Source organism: Artibeus jamaicensis, unplaced genomic scaffold (assembly GCF_021234435.1).
Source record: "Artibeus jamaicensis isolate MK-2021 breed Jamaican fruit bat unplaced genomic scaffold, CSHL_Jam_final scaffold_1689, whole genome shotgun sequence".
Classification (NCBI taxonomy): Eukaryota; Metazoa; Chordata; class Mammalia; order Chiroptera; family Phyllostomidae; genus Artibeus; species Artibeus jamaicensis.
This window is the reverse complement of record NW_026522029.1, coordinates 15,819,251-15,842,759: the sequence shown is the minus strand read 5'-3', so window position 1 is coordinate 15,842,759 and position 23,509 is coordinate 15,819,251. Positions and strand designations below refer to the sequence as shown.

Here is a 23,509-nt window from a genome sequence, read left to right as displayed (position 1 = left end):
CAGCCCAGGGTTTGATGTCTAAGAGGATGGAGGACTTAAAGCAGTTACGTGGCCTTTTTGACCTCGGCATCTGGCCCAGTAGCTCGTCGTGCGTGCACATGGGAAGCAGAGGCCCGGCAACCATGTTCTTATTCACTCCCAAGGAGTCTTCTAAGTCCCCTGTGACTTAAACCCAGGTTCTCCTCTGGGCCTTAAAGTGGCCGTGGCTTTCATAACTTAGAATAGCACTGAAGCGTTTCCCTGGTCAGCGCGCTGGACTGGGAGCGACGCCAGCAGGAGAGGTGCGGGTCCCCTGCAGCTCAGCTCCCAGATCCCCGCAGCGGCCGTCGCCCAGCGCGCTCCCGAAGGCGGAGGAGCGGCGGCTGCTCCGCGGAATCGGGCACCCCTGGGTTCTGCAGCTTTCCCGTTCAAGAAAGGTGGAGTACAGGCAGCACTTGATCCTAGGCAGTCACACGATTGCTGGGAAGCGAGAAGCGGTGGCTGAGTACAAACAGGTCCTTGCACCCCCCGGAAGATCTGAAACCCAGTCTCCCGCGCCACCCGGGCAGGCAGTGGGATGCTCACCACTGTGCTAACGAGGACGAACCCATCTGAACCTCCGCTCCCATGGCATCCATCCCTGACCCAAGACTGCAGAGAGGAACAGGGCCCTTTCTGTGGGGGAGTAAATCGCCCTGCAGAACTTGCAGGGTGTCCCACACCTGCGCGGAGGCAACGTGGGCCGAGCAGTGATCGCGCACCTTTGGGTAAATGGAAGGTGATTGTAATCTCTACCCCCATTGCTGTGGGGCTTTGCTCTAGCAAATGTAACTTCCATCCCCTCTCGGGGGCTGGGAAAAATACAACCCTTATAACCCCGTAGTCGGCAGGATTCGAACCTGCGCGGGGGAGACCCCGATGGATTTCTAGTCCATCGCCTTAACCACTCGGCCACGACTACACAGTTGTAAGGAGGTTTAGGTTCCAGATAATAAAGAATACAAACAAGGGTAACAAGCAGGCTGTGTAAGGTGATTACAGACTGTCAGGCGAAATGATTGTTCCCCATTATTTATGTGTATCAACCTTTTTTTGTGTGTAAACATTTAATCGAGCATATATGATGACCTTCCCAAGTCATTTGGAACACTAGTTTTAATTGATGTTAGATACCAAAAAAAAAAAAAAGAAATAAAAAATAAAAAAATAAACAACAACAACTAAATCTGTATTTAATAAAACTGGGAAATAGAAAGAAATTAGTGATACATTGGAACTAAAATTATTAATTAACTGGTTTTAGGGTCACAATGAACTGGGACTGGGTACAGTTGCGACTTTTTTACTGGCCCCCCCCAAAAATTGGCAGAATGGATTTCAGTAAAGGAAGAGAGTAAGGCTTGAGTGGCAGGGGGGAAAATTAGTTCAGTTATCATTTTAGCCCTAAACTGGAAACAAACCAAACGTTCATCTGCAATAGGAAAAAAAAAAAAATTCCCATACAATGGAATACGACACCACAAGGAGAGTGAAGGGACTATAAGTACACACAACCACATAAATGTAATCTCACAAACTGATAAAGCCAGACACAAAAGAATACATACTGTAATGCATTACATTTTTTTGAAAGTTTGAAAACAGGTGTACCTAATCTATGGTGTTGGAAATGAGAATAATGATTATCCTTGGAAGGTAAAGGCTGGGAGGTCCTACTACTCTTGGGATAAGTTTCTAGGAATCTGATAATGATTTTGCCCTGCACATTGGGTGCTGAGTTAAAGGGGTGTGCTTGCTTTGTGGAAATATATTGAGTTGTTCACCTTCATATGATTTTTTTGTGTATCTATTAAACTTCGGTAAATTTTTTTCAACAAATCCATCCACAGCATGTAATACTTTTGCTGTCACTGAAAGGTATGTTATACATGAATATTTATTGATGACATACTAATATATTCATTACCTCTTTTAAGTAAAAAAATAACAAAATCTTACTCACTGTGTAAATAACAAAAGCAGGGTTCTATCTTAAGTTATTAACATACATATATTCTGTGTATTTCCATCCTCTCTCCTGTTTAGTTTTGTAAGAAACTACCAAACTGTCTTCCAACATGGCTATACCACTTTGCACGCCCACCAGCAATGAATGAGAGGTGTATTGTTTCTTAAACTCAAAAAATTACTCATCTCTTTATTAAGGGGTCTAGTGTTAGAGATTAAAAGTGAGAATTTGGGACCAAATTACTAACTGAAGTCCTCACTTCCCCATTGCCTGGTTATGTGACCCTGGGCAGATTATTCAACTTATCTATGCCCCATTTTCTTTTGTTGTAAAGTAGGAACAATAATAAAGAAATAACTTCATTAGGTTGTTTTAAGACTTGAATAAATAGATATAATGCCCTATAACACTGCCTGGCACACACGGAGTGTTCAGTGGTAGCTGATTTCATGTGGTCTCACCTCTCTGAAGGCCAATTACCCACACAACTGGTTTTCTTTCCTGGTCTTTTTATCTATTCATCAAGCTTCTTTTGAAGCATGAAGGAGCTTTAAAAGAGTATCCTATACATAACTGATTCACTTTGCCACCACATCAATTCAATTCTTCTCTAGTATAACTTTTTGTTACTGAATTTTAAATATGTTTGCTATATGTCTTTATACAGACATATAGTATTTGTATAAAGATACTTTTCATTTAGTATCTTTTTATTTCAAGGCGTTCTCTCACAGCTTTCTCTCATGTTTCATTTAGGCCTTGTTTTCTTGCAATCCGCTGAGAATACCAAATTGTTTCTTTAAATTTTCTAGTTCCTATAGATCTTTCCGGAAATCCGCTCTTAAGAGATTTCTAGATATTGTTCCTTTTCCTTTGACTGCGTGCAACTTTGTTTTCACATACTCAGTATTAGGATTTCCAACTAACAGATTGAATACTTGATCTTAGCCCCAGTCCAAATGCTGAGGACAAAGAGAAGCACAGTAAAATTCGTAGGCCACATATTTAAAAATAGAAAAACCTACTAACTTCTGTTGGATTCTTTCCTGCCCAGGACACGCTGGGAGACTGGCATTGGGCTCATTCGCATCTACATGCTGGCGAACGCAGACATACACAGCTCCACAGTCGGGCAAAACATGGAGACGCCGCTTCCCGATTCGTTCAGCATTTCTTCAAATGTGGATTAAGAGTCATTTTGGAGTCATAAAAGCAATACAGTGGGTCGCGGCCCGTATTTTTAAACGAAGGAATTAAACCCAACACTGAATTGAGTGTTGGACAGGTGTTAAAGGTAAGGACTGCATGGGGTAATGCTTGTTTGCTTTTTACAATTATACGTGTGAAAATGTGTATTTCTAACGATCTGTCCAGTCACACAAGCTCCACAGTCAACTATCCAAGCAAACCTCCACCTGGGCGGCTCAGGATCGAATAACTTGCAGGTTGACCTTGCACGTAGACCCTCCAGGCCCGCGGCACCCAGTTACAAAGGTGGCGGAGGCCTCTGGGAAATGAAGTTCAGCGTGTGAAGCATTCTGGGAATCGAAGTCCTGCGTGTCCACCCGGCATTTTAGACACCCGCGAGAGGGGGCGGGGCTCTCAGCTCGCGACCGGAAGTAGCCGATGAAGCCAGTGTAGGCGGGGAAACAGTTTGGCGCTGGGGAAGTTCAGAAGCTCTGGCTCCTTTCCCTAGATTTGGGGACCGTCCCGGAGCTTCCGGACGCGCGATCCGAGCGTGTGAATCGCCGAGGGCGGGGAAGCCCAGGTATCACCATGGCAACCGCCAGGCCTCCGGTTGTGTGACGTCACCCTCCTCGCCCGGCGGGGAACGTCCTCTGCGGGAGGGAGATGGGGAGTCCTGGAAGGGGGCGCCCCTCGCCGCCTTAAGCGCGGGCGGTTCCGCCCTGATCCCGTGGAGGGCTTTGTTCTTTTGTTCCGCTCTCGGTGGAAGGACCGGAGCTGGGCTCCGCCCCGCTCGGCCACCTTCCAGCTTTCCACCCCCGCAACAGGTGTGTGTTCCCAATCCCAACCCGCAAGCGTGTGCGGAGGTAACTAACTGGCCGTCATGTGTTCGCCTCTGGCCTGATTTTAGGGGAGGCATCAAGGGTTTTCTTAATGCAGGCCGAACCCTCACTCGAGGTCCTCTGGGTTTTTTCAGCGGGAGTGCCTCTTGCTTGTTAGTGCTCTCCGAGCACTTCTCTTTCCCAAGGAGCTCTTGGTCACCACGCAAAACTCTGTGGTTTGATCGCGACGCTTGCTGCTGACCCATCCCGTGTCTTTTAGGTCAGCCATCCTTACCCTGTGTTAAGGTTCAGAGCCCTTGCCTGGACATCTCAGCCCCAGACGGAGGACCCAGTTGGAGGGACGCTGCTTGGGAAACCCTGGTGACCAGGTTCCGGAGGAACAGGATGAGCTCCTGAGATGGAAGGTAGTGGGGACGAGGGGGGGGAGAGCGCGATGATGGAGGCAAAAGAATAGTGTAACTTGATGATCAAATACTTGACAGCCGAAGAGGTGGAAGGAGGAAACCTTATATTTAAGGACCAACAAAAGAGCGAATTACATGACGTGGAGAGACTTGGAGGAAGAGTTAGCTCTCCCTGGAATGAAAAGGAGCAATTATTCAGAATGTCTGTGATCCTCACGTGACTTCTGTTTTTTAAATATCAGAACAATAATCTTGCATTCAGGAAAAAAATCTTGGTAATCATCCCTTCAATGCCAGAATCAGTTTTTTAAAACTTTCTGGGAGATGGCCGTCTGTTATGCCTCTGCCTAAACAAGTGTGGCATTAAATTCCCCATTTTGTGAGCAGACTTTTCCCTTGTGATTCTTTTTTTTTAGTTCCTTTTATTAAACAGAAGTGCCTGTTCTTTAACTTCTGCATCAATCTTAGTTCTTAGTCCCCGAAAGCAAAAAAATTGTTCTTGCTCTTACTCTGCTGACCTTCAGATATGTAAAATCAACTGTTAGAGTTCCTATTCACAAATTATTTTCTAAGCAAAGTAACCTCAGTTCCTTTGATGCGCGATCATGTGATGTATCGAGATCTCTCTCTGAAAACTACTGCATGACTGCATGCTTCTTAAATCTAAACATAGTTCAGTGATGTGCTTTGAAAAATGCCTTTAGACAAGTGTGATGTACTAACTACTTACAGTTTGGATTATACTTCTGTTTAGTATCAGATTGTATTTGCTTTTAAAAAATTAGGTATATTAGGTTGTAAACCCTAGATTTTTTCTTTTTACATAAATTGCAGTGTACTAGATTCTTGCCATCTTTGGTTAATAGAATTGTTTTTTATCCTTAATGTCAGGACTTCGCATTTATGATTGTTCTAAATATTTTGGCCAAGAGCTGCAGCTTGTCAGAATACTTAATTTAGTTATTCATTGTTTTAACTATTTTTCAACTTTATATAACTAGCATGTTGCATAAAGTATTTCTTGTATTTCTTCCTACATGTCATTGAACAAATCTAGGTAAGGAAAGACCTGTGACATGTCCTTTTAGACTTTCCACTGCATCGTCACTGTCTTTACATTCTTTAGGTATGACTATGCAGTCAAGTTTGGTTTAACCTATTATTATACAGTTTTTTTCTTGCATTTAAAAATATTATTAGAAGTCTTAATATTATTTGTATTATGTATGTTGAGCTATACCTTATATTTTCTCAGTTCTATTTTTTAAGGGGTACGAAGGATTGGTTTTATTTAAATCTGCATGTGTAGCTACAATTATCTAAAAAATGTTTAATTAAAAATCAACTCTCTCCCATTATATTACTAATAACAATTGGAAATCATAATAATTTCATTTATAATAGCACCCAACATATGAAATAGGAACATATCTAACAAATTTGTTCAAGATCTGTGCACTGAAAGCTACAACATATTGCTGAGAAAATTTTTTTCCAGCTTTACTGACCCATAATATTGACCCATAATATTGTGTAAGTTTAAGTAGTCCAGTGGGATGATTTGATACACCTGTATATTGCAAAATAATTACAGTAAGGCTAATTAACATGTCTGTCATTCTCGCATATTTGCCTTTTGTGTATTTGCGTGGTGAGAACATTTAAGATGAACTCTCTTAGTAACTTTAAGTATATAATGTGGTATTGTTAACAGTCACCATGTTGTACATTAGATCCCCAGAACTAATTTGTACCTGGAAGTTTGTACGCTTTGACCAACATCTCCCCCCCCCACACACACACCCCTATCCTGGCCCCTGGAAAACACCATTCTACTCTTTGTTTCCATGTGTTGAGCATTTTTAGATTCCTCATGTGAGATCTTGGAGTATTTATCTTCCTTATTTCACTTCACATAATGCCTTCAAGGTCCATCAATGTCACAAATGACAGGATTTCCTTCTATTTAATGACTGAAATTCTATTTTGTGGCAGTATGTATATATATATATATACACCTATTCCCACTGTTGATGTGACTGTAAATTGGTGTTCCCACCATGGAAAACAATATAGAGTTTCCTCAAGAAATTAAAAATAGAACTATTATCTGATCCAGCAATCCCATATCTGGGTATTTATCCAAAGAGAATAAAGTGCTACCTCAGAAAGATATCTACATCCCCCGCAACCCAGCCCAGCTCGTTGCAGCATTATTTACAATAACCAAGACACGGAAGCAACCTAAGCATCCATCAATGGATGAAGGGATTAAGAAGATGTGGTATATATATTTCCATAGTTGCTATACCAATTTATTCTCACACCAACAATATACAGGGTCCAGCAGAAGTAATGCCATTGAGTGTGGCTGGTCAGGTATGTGAATGTCTCGGACAAGATGGGCGTTGAATTCAGCTTACCAATATTTCGTTGAGGATTTTTTGCATCTGTGTTCATCAGGGATATTGGTCAGTAGTTTTCTTTCCTTGTAGTGTTCTTATTTGGCTTGGTACCATGGTAATGCTGGCTGTGTACAATGAGTGTGGGAGTGTTCCCTCCTCTTCAGTTTTTTGAAGGAGCTGGAGAAGGACTGGCGATCATTCTTGCAATGTTTTGTGGGGTTTACCAGTGAAACCATCTGGTCCAGGGTTTGTCTTTGTTGTAGGCCTTTGATTACTATTCATTCTCTTTACTCCTTATTGTTTCATTTCTTCATGATTCAGTCTCAGTAGGTTGTATGTTTCTAGGAATTTATCCGTTTCTTCTAGGTTATCCAAAGTATTAATGTATGACTGTTCAATTACAATCCATTGTATTTCTCTGCATTCTTGCCAGCAGTTGGATTGACCCTGGCTATTTAATTTTAGATATTCTTGTAGGTAGTATAAGTAGTGTATGTCATTGTGATAATTAATTTGCATTACCAGCAAAGTTTCAGAAGGCCTGTGGAGACTTTTGGAAAGTAGTCTGATGATTCGTATTTTCTATGTAACAGATGAGGCAACAGAAATATTTTGCCTCAGTAAAAACATAGATTGAATTGTATGATCCATATGATTGTACGTATCTAGAGACAAAAATTGTGAATGTTAAAGCATTGATTTAGCCCTGGCTGGTATGGCTCAGTGGATTGAGCATGGCCTATGAACCAAATGGTCACCTGTTCAATTCCTAGTTAGGGCGCATGCCTGGATTGTGGGCCAGGTACCCAGTAGGGGGCACATGTGAGGCAATCACACATTGATGTTTCTCTCCCTCTCTTTCTCCCTCCCTTTCTTTTTCTAAAAATAAATAAATAAAATCTTAAAAAATAATAACAGAACATTGATGAACCTTCTGAACCTACAATGAGACTCTCAGGGCCCTAGTCAGCAGTTACCTTGATTCTGTTTTGGATTCTGTGAATTAAAAGAAACGGCAAAGTGCCTGTTGTTTCCAAATAGAAAAAATAAGTGGATCTTGCCAACTGCTAGGAGGGAGCAGCTTTGTTGCACAGGATTCACTGTGGTTTCTTCTTCCTTCCTAGATCTGTCCTCTGCAGTTTCTGCCCTTCTCCAAGGGGGACATACTCTACTCCCATCAGCCGGTGTTCAGGTAAGTTGGGATTTCCCGCAATGCCATTTCGGCCCATAGAGTGGGGTTGTATGTTCTTTTTGTGGGATATATTTATACAGAAACAATGCTGGCATTTCATTCTGGGATCCCATCTGACACTCTTCTTAGTTCTGCCTCTCCAGCTTGACTAATGCATTCACCACTTACTTCTTGCTTAGTATCTTGCCATGTTCCAGTATGGCAGGTAAATATTAAAAAGGTGAAATGAGTGCCATGGAAAATAGAGAATGGCAAAAATTGTACTCTGGAGAGGTTAGGAGAGTTTCATGGAGGATGTGGGGGTTTTCACTACCTCTCAAAGGATGAATATTTAGATAAGTAAATTGGGAGGGTTAGGGTAGATTCTGGGTATGGAAAAAGATTATAAGCAAAGGTTAACAGATAAGAATTAGCAGGTGTTATATAGGATTCAGAAAAATTTGGAGGAGATGGTTTATTTTGGCAGATGGTAAACAACTGGTAGAATAAAGTCAGTATGAAAGGTCTTAAATGTCTAGATAAGCTGAAGGCGTTATTCTGTAGACCATTTGTGAATAATTGATGGGTTTTGAGGAGGAAGGTGAGATGTTGCTTAATGTTTTAAGACAAACCAATAACTGAATGTGAACTTAAGACAAAAAGGGTTACAGTATAATTGATCCAAGCCCTCCTTTAATCAGGATACTTCTTTTTTTTACTGTATTTTTCTATTACCATATAACCCCTTTAAGCTTCCTCCCCTAGCAATCACTACACTGTTTTTTATGTCCATTTGCCATCTATGAGTATGTCTCTATTTTGCTTGTTACTTCAGTTTGCTCATTAGATTCCACATATAAGTGAAATCATATGGCATTTGACTTTCTCTGACTGGCTTATTGCACTTATCATAATGTTCTCTAGGTCCATCCATGCTTTCACAAAGGGTAAAAGTTTCTTTTTTATGGCTGAGTTGCATTCCATTGTGTACATGTACCATAGCTATTTTCTCCATTCATCTACTGATGGACACCTGGGCTGCATACATATCTTGATGACTATAAATAATGCTGCAGTTTTCTTTCAAATTAGTGTTGTAGGTTTCTTCTAATATATTACAGGTAGTGGGATTGCTGGGTCAAAAGGAAGATCCATTTTTAGTTTTTTGAACCAATCTGCATTCCCACCAACAGTGCAAAAAAGTTTTCTTTCCTCTACATCCTCACCAGCACTTGGTGTCTGTTGAGTTATTGATGATAGCCATTCTGCAGGTGTGAGGTTAGGGTCATAGTGGTTTTACTTTATATTTTGCTGATAATCAGTGATGTCGAGCAGCTTTTCATGTGTCTATTGGCCATCTCAGGATACTTCTTTTTAGGCTGTTTCCCCTTAGGTCCTGTCCTGCAACTTAATTTATCTGATCCCAGTTCTTCCAGTTATCAACTCAAGTACTTTTGGTATCAGTTTATTTTTTATTGAGGGAAATTGTGATGACAAATTTAAAGTGTATAACTTTAAAGTGTATTAGGTTTTGACATATGTACACTCATGACAGCAATCAAGATAATGGACATGTTCACAGTGAGGGAATATCCTTTGTATGACTTGAATCATTTTCAATTTATTGAGACATTCTTTAGTCCAAAATATGGCCTACCTTGATAAGTGATCATTGAGCACTAAAAAGAACGTATTTTTGCTGTTGTTGAGTGAAGTGTTATATATGAACATATTAAATTTCTATTGCTGCTGTAATTAACTACCACAAGCAGAGAGTCTTAAAACAACATATTTATTATCTTACAATTTTCTAGGTCAGAATGGGTTGGCAGGCTGCATTCCTCTGAAGGCTCTAAGGCAGACTCTGTTCTCTTGTCTTTTCCAGCGTCTCCAGGGCACCTATATTCTTTGATTCGTCCCCTTTCTCTGTCATCAGGTCATGAGTGTGACACATTGTTTCCTCTTTCTCTGACTTGTCTTCCCTCTTCACAGCTCCTGCTCTGACTCTGTTCTGACCTTCTTGCCTCCCCCTTACAAGGACTCTGATTACATTGGGCCCACACATATACTCAAGGATAATTCCTCTATCTCAAACTCCTTAATAGATCACATCTGTAAACTCCCCTGCCATATTAGGTACAGTTTCACAGGTTTCAAGGATTAGAGAATATGGATATCTTTGGGAGGGCCATTATTCTGTATGCCACAGACGTCAGTTGGGTTAAGTTTGGTCAAGTTTGTTGATAGTATCATTCAAGTGCTTTATATATATATTGATTTTCTATCTACTGGTTTTATCAACTATTGTGATAGAAACATTGACATTTTTGGCTATAATTATGTGGATGTCTTTTTTTCCTTGTAATTCTATCAGTTTTTACTTCATATATTTTGAAGCTCTGTTATTAGGTGCATAAACATTTAGGGTTGTGTGTTCTTAATCAACTGACCCTTTATCATTGAGAAATAACCTTTTTCTACCTGGTAATAGTGTTTGCCTTGAATTTTACTTTGATATTTGATTAGTGTCAGCATGGTTTATCTTTTTCCATCCTTTTGCTTTTAACTGACTTCTGTCTTTATACTTCAAGTGAGTACTTATTTATAGACAACAAACATGTAGTTAGGTTTCACTTTTTACCAGTCTACCCTGGCAGTCTCTGCCTTTTAATTGGGGTGTTTAGAGCATTTACTTTTAATGTGAGTCTGCATTTAATATGGTACAGTCAAGTTCAATGTGTTCATTGATACGTGCCATTTGTCAGTAATCTTGCTGTTTTCTGTTTTTATTGCCTTTATTTCCTTTGCCTCTATTCTTTCCTTCTTTTGGATTGAATACTTTCTGTGATTCCCTTTTATTTTTTTCATTGGCTTATTAACCATAATTCTTTTGTTATTTTAATTGTAGCTTTAGATACACATATTTATTGCCACTTACCTTTTGGTGGTATACCCCCTCATGAATAATACAAGAAGCTCACAATAGTATGCATCCATTTCTCCCCTCCAGTTTTTAATGCTACTATTGCCATATATTTTACTTATATACTTGTCATAAATTCCATAGTACATATTACTTTTGTTTCAGCAATTATCTGTGAAAGGGATCTAAATGATGAGGAAAAATTGTATGCATTTGTCCATTTGGTTACTATTTCTGGGGTTCTTTATCCTTTATATACATCAGTGATTCACAGCTGGGGGTGTTGCTGTCCCCAGGGGACCTTTTTGTTTTTCACGACTTGGTGAGGAGTGACAGGAGCATACAGTGAATGGGTATGATGCCAGCAATACTGCCTACATTACACGTGGCAGCCCCTCACAATCATTTGAAATAATTCTCTGCTCTAAAATATCAATAGTGCCAAGGTTGAGAAACCTGGTGCAGATCCTTATTTTCATTTGGCATCTTTTTTCTGCATGAAGGACTTCCTTAAGTTTTTTTATAGTGCATTCTGCTGGTGATGAAATCTTTCAAGTTTTTTATGTCTGAAAAAGTCTTTATTTTGCTTTTGTTTTTCAATCCTAGTTTCTTTAGTGATATCGCTCCATTCTCTTCTCGCTTCTGTGTTTTCTGATAAAAGCAAATCTGTCATTTTTATCATTGTCCTTTTATATTTTTGCCCCTTTATCTTTGGATGTTTGTAAGAATTTTCTCTAGTACTAGATCTGAGCTAGTACTAGAGATGCATATTTAAGATGTACCTTGGTATAGTTTTCTTTGTGTTTCTTATGCTTGCAGTTTGAATTTCTTGGATCTGTAGGTTTATAATTTTCATCAAGTTTCAAAAACAATGAGCTGTTATTTCTTCAAATATTTTTTCTGCTCCTCTCTCTCTTTTCCTCCTTTTGGTCCAGGGATGCCAGTTGTACATGTATTGAGCCTCTTGAAGTCCCATAGTTCCCTGATGCTATCTCCTTAAAAATTTTTTTTCTTCTGTTTCATTTTTGATATGGGGCTGGCCCAAAAATCCATTTAGTTTTTTCCGTAAAACAAAAGATACATTTTTCATTTTCACCAATACCTTTATTGATTTTGATATGTATGTTGGGTATCTCCTGCTATTGGCCTCTAGTGGGTAGAGGCCAGGGGTGCTGCTAAACATCTTCCAATGCATAAGAGAGCCCCACAGTAAAGAATTATTTAGCCAGAAGGTCAATAGTACCAAGAAACTTCACAAACCACTTTTTACACATTTGATTAGTTGTAGCACCTTCTCCATATACTGCACAAGTCTGTTTTTGCATTTCAGTTATTTTTACCTTTTGTGAAATAATAAAACATAATATACTGAAAATGCTTCATATTTTCTTCCATCTTCAATAGTAAAATGGCTGCACAAAAATTCACCAGTTTTGATGTTTTTCTTAATGCGTGCTGATATTGACAGCTGTCACAGTACATTCTAACACAATTATTTTGAATGAAGTTAAGTAATTCAAAGTGCTACCAGAGCCATCATACAAAAAAAAACTAAATGAATTTTTTGTCCAACCCAGTAGTTTCTATTTCCATGTCTTTGAATGTGTTAATTTCTCTTCTTCGATGCTTAATCTATTAATACCACCTAGTATATTTTTTATCTAATTTTCAGATCTATAATTTCCATGTCAATTTTCAAAAATGTCTTTCATGTATCTACTTTTTAAACATGGAACACAGTTATAATGTTTAATGTTCTTAACTGATTATTCTAATATCTCTGCCAGTTCTGGGTTGGGTTCAACTGATTGATTTGTTTCCTCCTTGTAGGTTGTATTTTCATGGTTTTCTGCATGCTTGTTAATCTTTGACTGAATTCCAAACACTATGAATTTTACATTATAGAGTTCTGCATACTTTTTTTTTCTAAAAAAACATTCTTGATCCTTTTTGTAGAATGCAGTTGTTACTTGAAAACAGTATGTTTCTTTCAGATCCTGCCTTTAATATTTATTAGGTGAACCCAGAACAGCATTTAGTTTAATGCCATTTATTCCCCAAAGTGAGGCAAGTCTACCCAGTGCCTAATTATGAAGTTTTCCACTTTGACTAATGGGCTCCCAGAGTAATGGGTTCAAAGATTCTTTCCAGCCCTTTTGGAACGCCAGTACTGCTCCCTTGAATCCTTCTGGATGATTCTTTCCCTGCTTCCAATAGTCTCAACACACCCACATGCTGACTGGCACTAGGCTTCAGTTTCCCCTGTTTCCTTTCTGTGTAACTGTCTCCTGTGAATACTAGTCATCCTGATTTCACCAGCCTCTGTGTTACCTCTCTAGTTCTGAGAGCCTGCTGGGTGGCTCCTGGGTCCCCACTCCTGACTCACTGCTTGGAGACTCCCAGGCAGTAAACCAGAGCAACCAGAGGGCTCACCTAATCACTTTCCTGATTTTTGGGAACCACCATTTTTTGTCATCCCAGGTCCAGTGTCTGAGAAGCCTCTGCTCTGTTTTTCTGGCATTGTATTGGTTATTTTATGTAGGAGGGTAAATCCAATCCTTGTTAATCCCATCGTGGCTACAGGGTGATCCTTTTGAAGTTTGTCTTTGAAGTCTAAGCTTTGTTAGGGCTGCACTAGTGTAGTTACTATAGGACTGTTTTGGGGGGCCTATGACCACTCTTTATTAGTTCAGTGGTTTGCTAGAATGACTGATCCAACTTGGTAGCATAACTCAGGGCTAATAGTTATTACAATGATGGATACACAACAGGATCAAAAGGAAAGATGTGCATAAGTGGAATGCATAGAAATCAGGTACAGTCTGCCAGATCCTCCCTTTCTCTCTAGCTGTGATCCACAGAGACGTGAGAAATGTCTCTACCCAAGGAAGCCTGCTTGAGTCTTGGAGTCTGCAGCTCGGAAAGGAAGTGGATCACGTTGGTAAACACCAGCCATGGTGCACACCCCAAATAAGCACCACTATGTATCATGAGTGTGCATGTGTACTTTAAACGGTGCTGATTTCTGGTACATCCTACCCTGGTGCTCCAGGCACACTATAACATCATCAATTGGTGACTAAGCATTAGTTTTTAGAGCTTGTTCAAGATGTATAGGATGACATTCTAACCAACTGAGCTACTCAGCTAGGTCTAGGCCACTCTGTTTTAATTTATATTTATTGTTCAGTATATTTTGGTATATTTCTAGGTGTATTTTGAAGTGTGTCACAGCAAGTCTCATCTCCAAATTCTTTGAAAAACATTCCTGGTCATTTTTGCACATTTGGGGTAGTAAAACATACTGGTGTTACTAGATTTACTACGAATGCTTGGAGTGCAGTGTTAATAATGATGAGTAATAACAGTGGCTGGCACTGAGCGACTGAGCACCTGTTATGTGCCAGACTCTAAATTAGACACTTCATATGGAACATTTCTTATTTATTTCTTACAATAATCCTATCAGTCAGATTCTGTTTTCATATTCATTTTACATGGAGGAAATACCATTTTTCAGATAAACGACCACTTTTCAGATAGCCCGTGGCTCACCTTACTGTCTGTATTGCTGACTCCTTCCCTTTCCTAGGTATGGGTTTTATGGCTAAGCAGAAGCATTTTGTATTTCAGGAATCAGTGACCTTCAAGGATGTAGTTGTGGACTTTACCCAGGAAGAATGGAAACAGTTGGATCCTGTACAGAGAGATTTATTCAGGGATGTGACATTGGAAAATTATACGCACCTGGTCTCTATAGGTAAGGATGACTTCTCTGAGTTAATATCTGGGGATATAAAGAAGGACGAAGGCCCTGGCTGCTGTAGCTCAGTGGATTGAGTGTGGGCCTGCCAACCACACGATTGTGGTTCAATTCCCAGTCAGGGCACATGCCTGAGTTGCAGGCCAGTTCCCAGCAGGGGACTCAGGAGAGGCAACATACATTGATATTTCTCTCCCTCTCTCCTTCCCTTCCCCCTCTAAGTATAAATAAAATCTTTAAAAAAAAAAAAAAAAAAGAAGAGGGTTTTCTCACGCTTAGGGAGTTTTGCCCTTTACTTAAGGATCCAAGGATTCCTAAATGTTGAAAGGCTTTGACAAGGTTTCTCTCTCCTAGCAAGTAATACATACTAGTAATTTTTCTGCACCTAGAACAGTTCCCAGATTATATCTTGTCAAGGAACTTGTGACATTGGAGCTCGACATGCTGTTCATTCCCACCAGACCTACCTGTCCTCTCCTCTGAAGACAAAGTGGTGAAACCGACTTCCGGTAGAGCACTTTTCCCTTCCTGCAGACAGGTGCCTTTTTTTTTTCCTTCTCCATGTGCAGGACTCCAAGTATCCAAACCTGATGTAATTTCCCAGTTAGAGCAAGGGACAGAGCCATGGATTGTGGAGCCAGGCATTCCAGTGGGTGGCTCTGGAGGTAAGTCTTGGGCCGGGGAGATGAGGGTCACTGACTCAGACACCAACCTGATGGAAGGGCTTCCTGTCTAAAATGCACGTGTGCCTGCCACTGGTAGGAAAATGAGATGATCTGGACTCCCTCATGCTTTGTCAACACACTGACTGTCTTGACACATATTCTATTTTTATACCCCTTTCAGACAAGGTATCCTTCCTGCCTTTTTAAAAAAAATTTTATTGTTATTCAAGAATGCCTTTTCCTCTCCTTCCTGCCTTTTTGTAAAGGCAACCTCTTGACCTAGACTCTGAATTCCATCTTTTCCCACCTCTTTTGGGAACCTTAGCTCATAATTATCACCTCACTTTTCAACCCTTAGAGTTTTCTTTTTGGGTCTACAAGGTTCTGTCATTGGTACCTTCAAACAGAAGCAGGTAACCTAAATTTCCAAGCACTTTCGCACCAGGCTGATAGTTTGGTTACCATCCAAATTGCCTCCTTGCTTTCCCAACCATGCCTTGCAACAGTGGTTCCATACCTTTCTTAACCTCAGTGTGTAGCTTCTGATCCTGTCACTTTCTCATACTCTCCTTGAAATTATAAATACTTTCTTATAAAGCATTAAGTCCCAAACTGCACAGAAAGACCTTTTCAAAGACCAGATCCTGGAAAAATGTGCAGCCTTAGTTACTCTAGGTAAGGGAGAGCACTTGAGGGTGAATTAGGTGAGAGTGGGGGTTCTTTTTCATGGGGAAAAAAGTGTGCTATGTTCACATTTGGGAAGTGCTAGATTAACTTAAATTTTAGCAAGTTACTTACAGGATAACCACTCAGTGATTTTTAAAATACACAGTAGGGCATTACGAATTTCCAGCAGGGTTGCTTGGCATGTAACATTTCTCCTCCCCCAGCCATGAATCCTTTTTCACCCTGCACCTTTATGACCTTTCTCATAGAATGTGGTTTCATGAAACATAATTTAGAAAACCAGTAATTCTAAAATAAGAGCTTTATTAACTTCTGCTTAGTTATTAACTTTTGGAAAAAATGAGTTGTCAAGTTTTATTATGAATTAAAAATGAATTTTTTAAAAATCCTAACTTGATTTTTAAAAAATCCTAACTTGATTCTGTTGGAAGACTGGCTAATGCCCAATTTTAAAATACCTAAAAGGTATGGAAATAACCCTAAGGGTTTTTTTTAATGCTTTTACCAAGCAGAGATTTAGTTAGGTAAAAATAATAATACACCCCTATTGCATAGATAATGTAGACAGTTCCAGTGACCTGGTCACTGGGCAGAAGACAGTCATTTGAACTGTTTAGTTCTAGTCTCTTGTGTGCTTTCTGCTACTGGAATGTGGCCCGGTGCTAACAGTCCTGGTAAGCCAGGTCCTGGTCCTGCCGTCCTTAGCACTGGGAGAAGACTTATTCTTAGCTGATGAGTTGGCTGCTTTCATCTCTAGAACATGGTATATAGTTCTGCAGGCATCTGTACAGGTAACTGAGGTTGTGACGGTACCTACACGGAGGTGGGCACTGGCCGTGGGCACTGGCCGTGGGCCCCGTCTGCATCATATTCCTTATTCTCTTTCTTGATACCTTCTCCAGGCCGTCTTGTGACCTGGCCTCTGCAGCCAGGTCACAAGACAGCCTAGATGCTTATGTCTTCTGTCTCACTGGCTCACGGAGTTCCTTTGCAGGTGGTTGTCTCTGCAGAGCTGTTGGAAGACTGGCTAATGCCCATAGGCTGCCCATGTGGTAAAGTGGGGAATGCTTTGTGCAATCCCTATGGGGCTGTTCATTCTTGCCTTCTGGAGCTTTCTCCAGAATGACCTTCATTCTGTGCCTATCAGTGACATTCTGGTAACTCTGCCGCTCAGTGTGTGGAAGTCATGACACTGTAGATGACATAGGTCACAGTCTGTTGCATGTTTATTGCCTTCAACTGGAATTCCAGTGAGGGCTAGAAATCAGCTGCTTCCTCTGCCTTTTCTCCTTTAAGAGCTTCAGATGTCAGGGTCTCCAGTTCTTCATTGCAAATTACCTGTAGGAGGGCATCTTTGTGGCCATCCACTGTACAAATGTATCTTTTTTAGTGTCATTTCTTATATGGAACAATTGGCTGTTTTCACGAACCTGTGTTGCTTATACTTCTGTCCTTGCTGGAGCCGCACTGGGCTATGAGACTGCTCTTGCACAGGCTCACCACTCCTGGGGCACCAGATGTGCTGGGAGGTGGCAGCGCTGGGTCTCTGCCACACTCACTGTCGCAGTGACGACAGTGACAGTGACAGGACTGGCAGCTCAGGGGCCCAGGGTTCTGCTGTACCCTCCTGTTACCAGTTTTTCATCACGGCCTTTTTTCTTTACTGAATCTACCAGTATTGGCTGCCCTGCTTCATTTCCTTGCCACCTTTCTTTTCTTGGGACAAGACAAACTTCCTCAGAGTAGAAAGTAGATTAGAGGAGTGTAAGTCAGCTTCCTGATTATGTACTTTTGTCTTGTTTCTTCTATTGTTTTATTTGCTGATAAACTGCCTCCTTTCATTAGTATATTTTATTCATCCCATTACACACTCACCTCTGTTCCTTTCTCACATTCGTTCCCGTGGCTTCAGCTATTCTTTTCCTTTCTTTTTTGAGCTGATACTTCCCAACCTATATTTGATTATCTTGGTTATTTTGCTACTTTTGGCATCTTCCATCCCTACAAATACCACTATGGTTTCCCTTTCTGTTCCTAATTCTCCCCTTAAATGATTTCCTATACTGTTTACAACTTTCCCATTTTTAGCAGTGACATGACTGTTATGTCAGTATTCTGGGCTAAACAAAACATGCAGCTGTAGCCAGCTCTTTCTTGTTCCCCATGTATTGAAATCAGAGTTCTTGGATTTTTGTGTTGTTGTTAATCACTTAGAGGTCTCAGCTCAGACTGCCTCCTTTCAGGCCATGTGAGTCTCCTCTTAGCCATCTCTGTGTCACTTGTTAAACTCGCTATTTCCTGAAAAGGAGTTCCCTTACTGGTTCTTAGAGGTGATCTATGGAATTGAATGAAATATTCTCTTACTATTTTTAACTTTTATTTATTTATCATTCTCCTTAGCTCCTTCCAAATTTCTCCCTAAATAATAGGGCTATTTTTGAAAATCCTCTGAATTTCCTGAGGGCTTTATATTTAATTTCATTAGGTCATTCCCAGAACAGCAGTTTTTTCTTCTGGGTTTTTGTTGTTGTTTCCCCCCTCTATTCAGAGAATACTGGCATCATTTTTTCTTTCAGACTGGGAAACAAGACTAGAAAATAGCATACCAGTCCCAGAACCAGACAATCCTGAAGAGCCCTCTCCAGAGGCAGTAGTGGAAAAACACAAAAGTGATGATGTCTCAGAGTCCTGGATGTCTAAAGGCAGTCCACAGAGGCAGCAGGCAGATAACCTGACACTGCCAAGGGAAATAAAAATAACTGAGAAAACAGTGCCCACTTTGGAGAAAGACCATGTAAATCATGACTTTGAAAAAAGTATCAATATTAGTTCAAACCCAGTATCACAACAAGACATATCTCCAGAAGAGAGGGCTACTAAAAGAAGCATCAAACGGAATTTAAAACCAGTTAAAAAAGAGAAATCTTGTAAGTGCAATGAATGTGGAAAAGCTTTTAGTTATTGTTCAGCACTTATTCGCCATCAGAGAACACACACTGGAGAAAAACCCTACAAATGTAATGAATGTGAGAAAGCCTTTAGCAGGAGTGAAAACCTTATAAACCATCAAAGAATTCATACTGGAGATAAGCCATATAAATGTGATCAGTGTGGAAAAGGCTTCATTGAGGGTCCATCTCTTGCTCAACATCAAAGAATTCACACTGGAGAAAAACCCTATAAATGTGATGAATGTGGGAAAGCCTTTAGTCAGAGGACCCATCTTGTTCAGCATCAGAGAATTCATACTGGTGAGAAACCATATACTTGTAATGAATGTGGAAAATCCTTCAGCCAGAGAGGCCACTTTATGGAACATCAGAAGATTCATACAGGGGAAAAACCTTTTAAATGTGATGAATGTGATAAAACCTTCACCAGGAGCACTCACCTTACTCAACATCAAAAAATTCATACTGGTGAGAAAACCTATAAATGTAATGAATGTGGGAAGGCCTTCAATGGGCCCTCAACATTTATCCGTCATCATATGATTCACACTGGTGAAAAACCGTACGAGTGCAATGAATGTGGGAAAGCTTTCAGTCAGCACTCCAACCTCACTCAACACCAGAAAACTCACACTGGGGAGAAGCCTTATGATTGTGCTGAATGTGGAAAATCCTTTAGTTACTGGTCATCCCTGGCTCAACATCTGAAAATTCATACTGGAGAAAAACCTTACAAATGTAATGAATGTGGAAAGGCCTTCAGTTACTGCTCATCCCTTACTCAGCATCGCAGAATTCACACCCGGGAAAAGCCCTTTGAATGCAGTGAATGTGGGAAGGCTTTCAGTTACCTTTCAAACCTTAATCAGCATCAGAAGACACATACCCAAGAGAAAGCTTACGAGTGTAAGGAATGTGGGAAAGCCTTTATTCGGAGTTCATCTCTTGCTAAACATGAAAGAATTCATACTGGCGAGAAACCCTATCAGTGTCATGAATGTGGGAAAACCTTCAGTTATGGCTCATCCCTTATTCAGCATAGGAAAATACATACTGGAGAAAGACCTTACAAGTGTAATGAGTGTGGAAGGGCCTTCAACCAGAACATTCACCTTACACAACATAAGAGAATTCACACAGGAGCAAAGCCTTATGAGTGTGGTGAGTGCGGTAAAGCCTTTCGACACTGTTCGTCTCTTGCTCAACATCAAAAAACTCACACAGAAGAAAAGCCATACCAGTGTAATAAATGTGAAAAGGCTTTTAGCCAGAGTTCCCATCTGACTCAGCATCAAAGAATTCACACTGGAGAGAAGCCGTATAAGTGTAATGAATGCGACAAAGCCTTCAGCCGGAGCACTCATTTGACTGAGCATCAAAGCACTCACACAGGGGAGAAGCCGTACAACTGTGATGAATGCAGGAAGACATTCAGTCAGAGCACTTACCTTGTTCAGCATCAGAGAGTTCATTCAGGAGAGAAGCCTTTTGGATGTAATGACTGTGGAAAAGCCTTCAGGTATCGTTCTGCTCTCAACAAGCATCAGAGGCTGCACCCTGGCATATGACTGTTTCAGAAGCATCATGAACATAAGGGATGCATTTACTCTACTTTGTCCTTCTGCTAAGTACTGAAGAACCAGAATGACCTGAGAAACTGCTTAAATCATTTTAACTTTTCACTGTCACACTACAGAATGGGAAATGCATTGGGCTGAAGTAATCAACTATGTTAAGCAACTTTGTAACATTGGAAAATTCAGCTACCCAAATTCAGCTTCATTTTCTCTGTGAAATGAGGGATTTGGAATAGCTGATTTTAAACACTGTTTGGAGGTCTAGTCATAATATATTCTTGAATAGGATTGCTACCTATCAGATTTTGCTGTGTTGCATCTAAAATATATTTATGCATGTTTTGCTAATAGGAAGCATTTATGCTTCAGTAACTAGACTGGAGATCTATTAAGCTCCTGTTTTAATGCATTTAAATTGTTTAAGTAACCGGTTCCTAATAAAAAGAACTATGAAATACCCTCACATTAATAATTCAGTAGCATATAGTGGCTTAACTCAAGCTCAAGTATTTAAGCACAAGTACTGAACTTTCCTATTGTTTTCTTCTCTAGTATGCTTTAACATTCTAGTTGATTACAAAAATAGAGATTCTCTTCTATAGTTTAAACCAGTGTTACCTGACCCTAGCTGCATAGTGGAATCACTTCAGGAACTGTAACATTTTTTTGCTAAGCTCCACCACCACTATTAGTCTCTAAATAAGAGACTAATTTAATTGACCTAAGGGGTGGGACACAGGCATCAAAATTTTTTTAACTCCTACTTGTGTTCATCTATAAAGGGTATCCACAGAAGTAATTCTGTTAGGTATGATAGTAGTCTATGTTAGAAACATGCCATGATTTTTAGAAATGCATAATGAACTACCTAGGGATGAAATTACAGGATGTCTCAGCTTCTTTGAAAATATTTCAGCAACAAATAAACCAAAGGGAGAAAAAAGGACTAATAGGGCTAATGTGGCAAAATTTTAATAGTTGTTAAATCCTGGCAATTGGCATATGGGAGTTCATTATACTATTCTCTAATTTTACATGTTTTAAATTTGTCATTTTAATAAGAAAACATTGTTTTATCACTTATTTCTTAGTGAGTTTAAAATAGATTTGACTGTATGATTTTTTTGAGATAAAAAACCTTCAAAACAGTTATTAAAAATGTATTTAAAAGTTCCAGAGAAAAATTAAGTCATTAATTTTCTGACTGCAAGAGGCAACTACTGTTCATCTGACTCATAAATGGGTTTATGAGACAGCAACAAGTAACATATGTTTAAACATTTATCATTGGGTAACTCAGTTCATGTCTGCAGGAAAAATTTGGTTAACCCATTTCAGCCCAGGGAGCCAGGGTTGATGGGACCTACAGCCCAGGGAGGATGTCTCTGCCCTGCAGGCAGCTTCACAGTCCCAGAGAGCAAAGTCTTGCCTGGTACACAGCTTCATAGTTTAAATTACCAAAAAAATGCAAGTGTTGGGCCAATATATTAAAGTTATTGTTCAGACCTCAAAAGGTATGGTCTTGGTGTCTTGATGGCCCTCCAGCCCCTTTTCTTAAATTTTACCAACCTCTGATGGCCCTGTCTTTCCATTTCCTCTCACAGGCAAATTGTGAAAGACAGTATGTGTTGAGAGTAAAGGCTAAAGGTGGTAAGAAAAAAAGAGATGGCTGTGGCTGACCTGTGTGGCTCAGTTGGGGCATCTCCCATCCACTGCAAAGCGAAAACACCCTGGTTTGATTTTTCATCAGGGCGCTGCCTGCGTTTCGGGCTTGGTCCCTGGTCAGGTGTGTCGAGGAGGCAATGATGTTTTGATCCTTCTCTCCCTCCTTTCCGTCTAAAAATAAATAAAATATTGCACGAAGATACGGTTTTGATGGAGTATAAAAAATTTATCACCAGCTGCCCCTCCACTTCCCAGAACTCATAAAATCCCATCAACTAGAAATTAGGGCAAAGCCTCAGCAACTTCAAAAATCTGTGTTTACACTGTTTCAGACACCTGGGGTTCATACCCATCTATTTGTTTTGTTTTTAACTTGTTAAAATTTTAAAAATACAACATGCTCTAACTGGTTTGTAAGAAAAACAAATTTCATACCAGGAGGGAAAGAAAATCACTAGCAGAATTTCAACACAAATCATTGCCTAAAGCTGGGATTTTTTAAATGAGTATAATGATGAGTAAGCATAGCCACCAAGGCACTTACTTTCTCATTAAAACCAACTATTAAACTGGTTAGATCTTCAAACTGCTGTATCAAAAAGCATTAAACGAACGTTAAAAACGGTGAGCGCACAGTCAGGTGCTGTGTACCACTAACAAGTAGTTTTCATTACAGAAGAAATAAGCGAACGTGAGGCAACGGTCCTTTGGAGAAAGTGACGCAGCGGACTCACCGCGGGCGGTGCGCAGCGGTCACTGAGCGGCCGCAGGCCACGCTTCACTCAGGGTCCGCACGTTAAAAAGTTAGTCAGAGGCGACCACATTGATGTTCCTCTCTCCAAAAATTAATGAGTCTTTAAAACAACAAAAGCGAGACATTATGTGGAAAAGAAACGGCAGCGAGTCCCGTGGTGGGCGTGGGTCCGGGCCCCCGCGCCAGCTCCTCAGCCAGCGTGGCCTCAGCGCAGACCCCGTGGCGGGAAGAGTGGCGTTTTGGGGGCTGCTAGTGGCTCCGCCCCGCGACTCAGGCCACGTGAGGAAACGGCGCGCGGGACGCGGCCGCAGCTCCGAGGGCGCGCTCATCCCGCGTTCGCGCGCCGGGCCGGCAAAGGCGGGTCCTCCGGCAGATGTCCGGCAGCGTGAGCCGAGTCGCCCCGATCTTCTCCTTAAAATGGAGCCGACTGTCCCCACCCCCGCCGTCCTCTGCCTGTTCCCTGCTGACCCCACCTCCCCACCGGAAATCCTCACTGAGGGAAAAGCCTGGCTTTCCTCAAATGGACGTCC

The 23,509-nt window shown here is 40.7% G+C and overlaps 1 protein-coding gene and 1 non-coding gene across 5 annotated transcripts; one reads left to right on the top strand and one right to left on the bottom strand.

Moving 5' to 3' along the window:
* Window positions 1–857: 857 nt before the first annotated feature.
* On the bottom strand, window positions 858–940 carry TRNAS-AGA (transfer RNA serine (anticodon AGA)). The gene has a single exon. It is a non-coding gene; the product is annotated as a tRNA-Ser (tRNA).
* A 2,655-nt stretch (window positions 941–3,595) lies between these two features.
* Window positions 3,596–23,243, top strand: ZNF184 (zinc finger protein 184). Of its 4 annotated transcripts, none has more exons than XM_037131801.2 (6): window positions 3,596–3,755; window positions 4,300–4,418; window positions 7,948–8,015; window positions 14,551–14,677; window positions 15,250–15,345; window positions 18,609–23,243. In XM_037131801.2, exons 2-6 carry the CDS (start codon window positions 4,412–4,414, stop codon window positions 20,549–20,551), a joined length of 2,241 nt encoding a protein of 746 aa, XP_036987696.2. In that variant the 5' UTR covers window positions 3,596–3,755; window positions 4,300–4,411; the 3' UTR covers window positions 20,552–23,243. The 4 variants fall into 4 exon arrangements, with proteins under 4 accessions (XP_036987696.2, XP_036987693.2, XP_036987695.2 ...); XM_037131798.2 differs by having other exon boundaries at window positions 4,274–4,418; XM_037131800.2 differs by lacking the exon at window positions 3,596–3,755 and adding an exon at window positions 3,791–3,999.
* The last annotated feature ends 266 nt before the right edge of the window (window positions 23,244–23,509 follow it).

Coding starts and splice junctions, on each gene's coding strand:
- ZNF184 (XM_037131801.2), top strand. Junction 14,678..15,249: donor TACGCACCTGGTCTCTATAG/GTAAGGATGACT, acceptor CTCCATGTGCAG/GACTCCAAGTATCCAAACCT. Junction 15,346..18,608: donor TCCAGTGGGTGGCTCTGGAG/GTAAGTCTTGGG, acceptor TTTTTCTTTCAG/ACTGGGAAACAAGACTAGAA.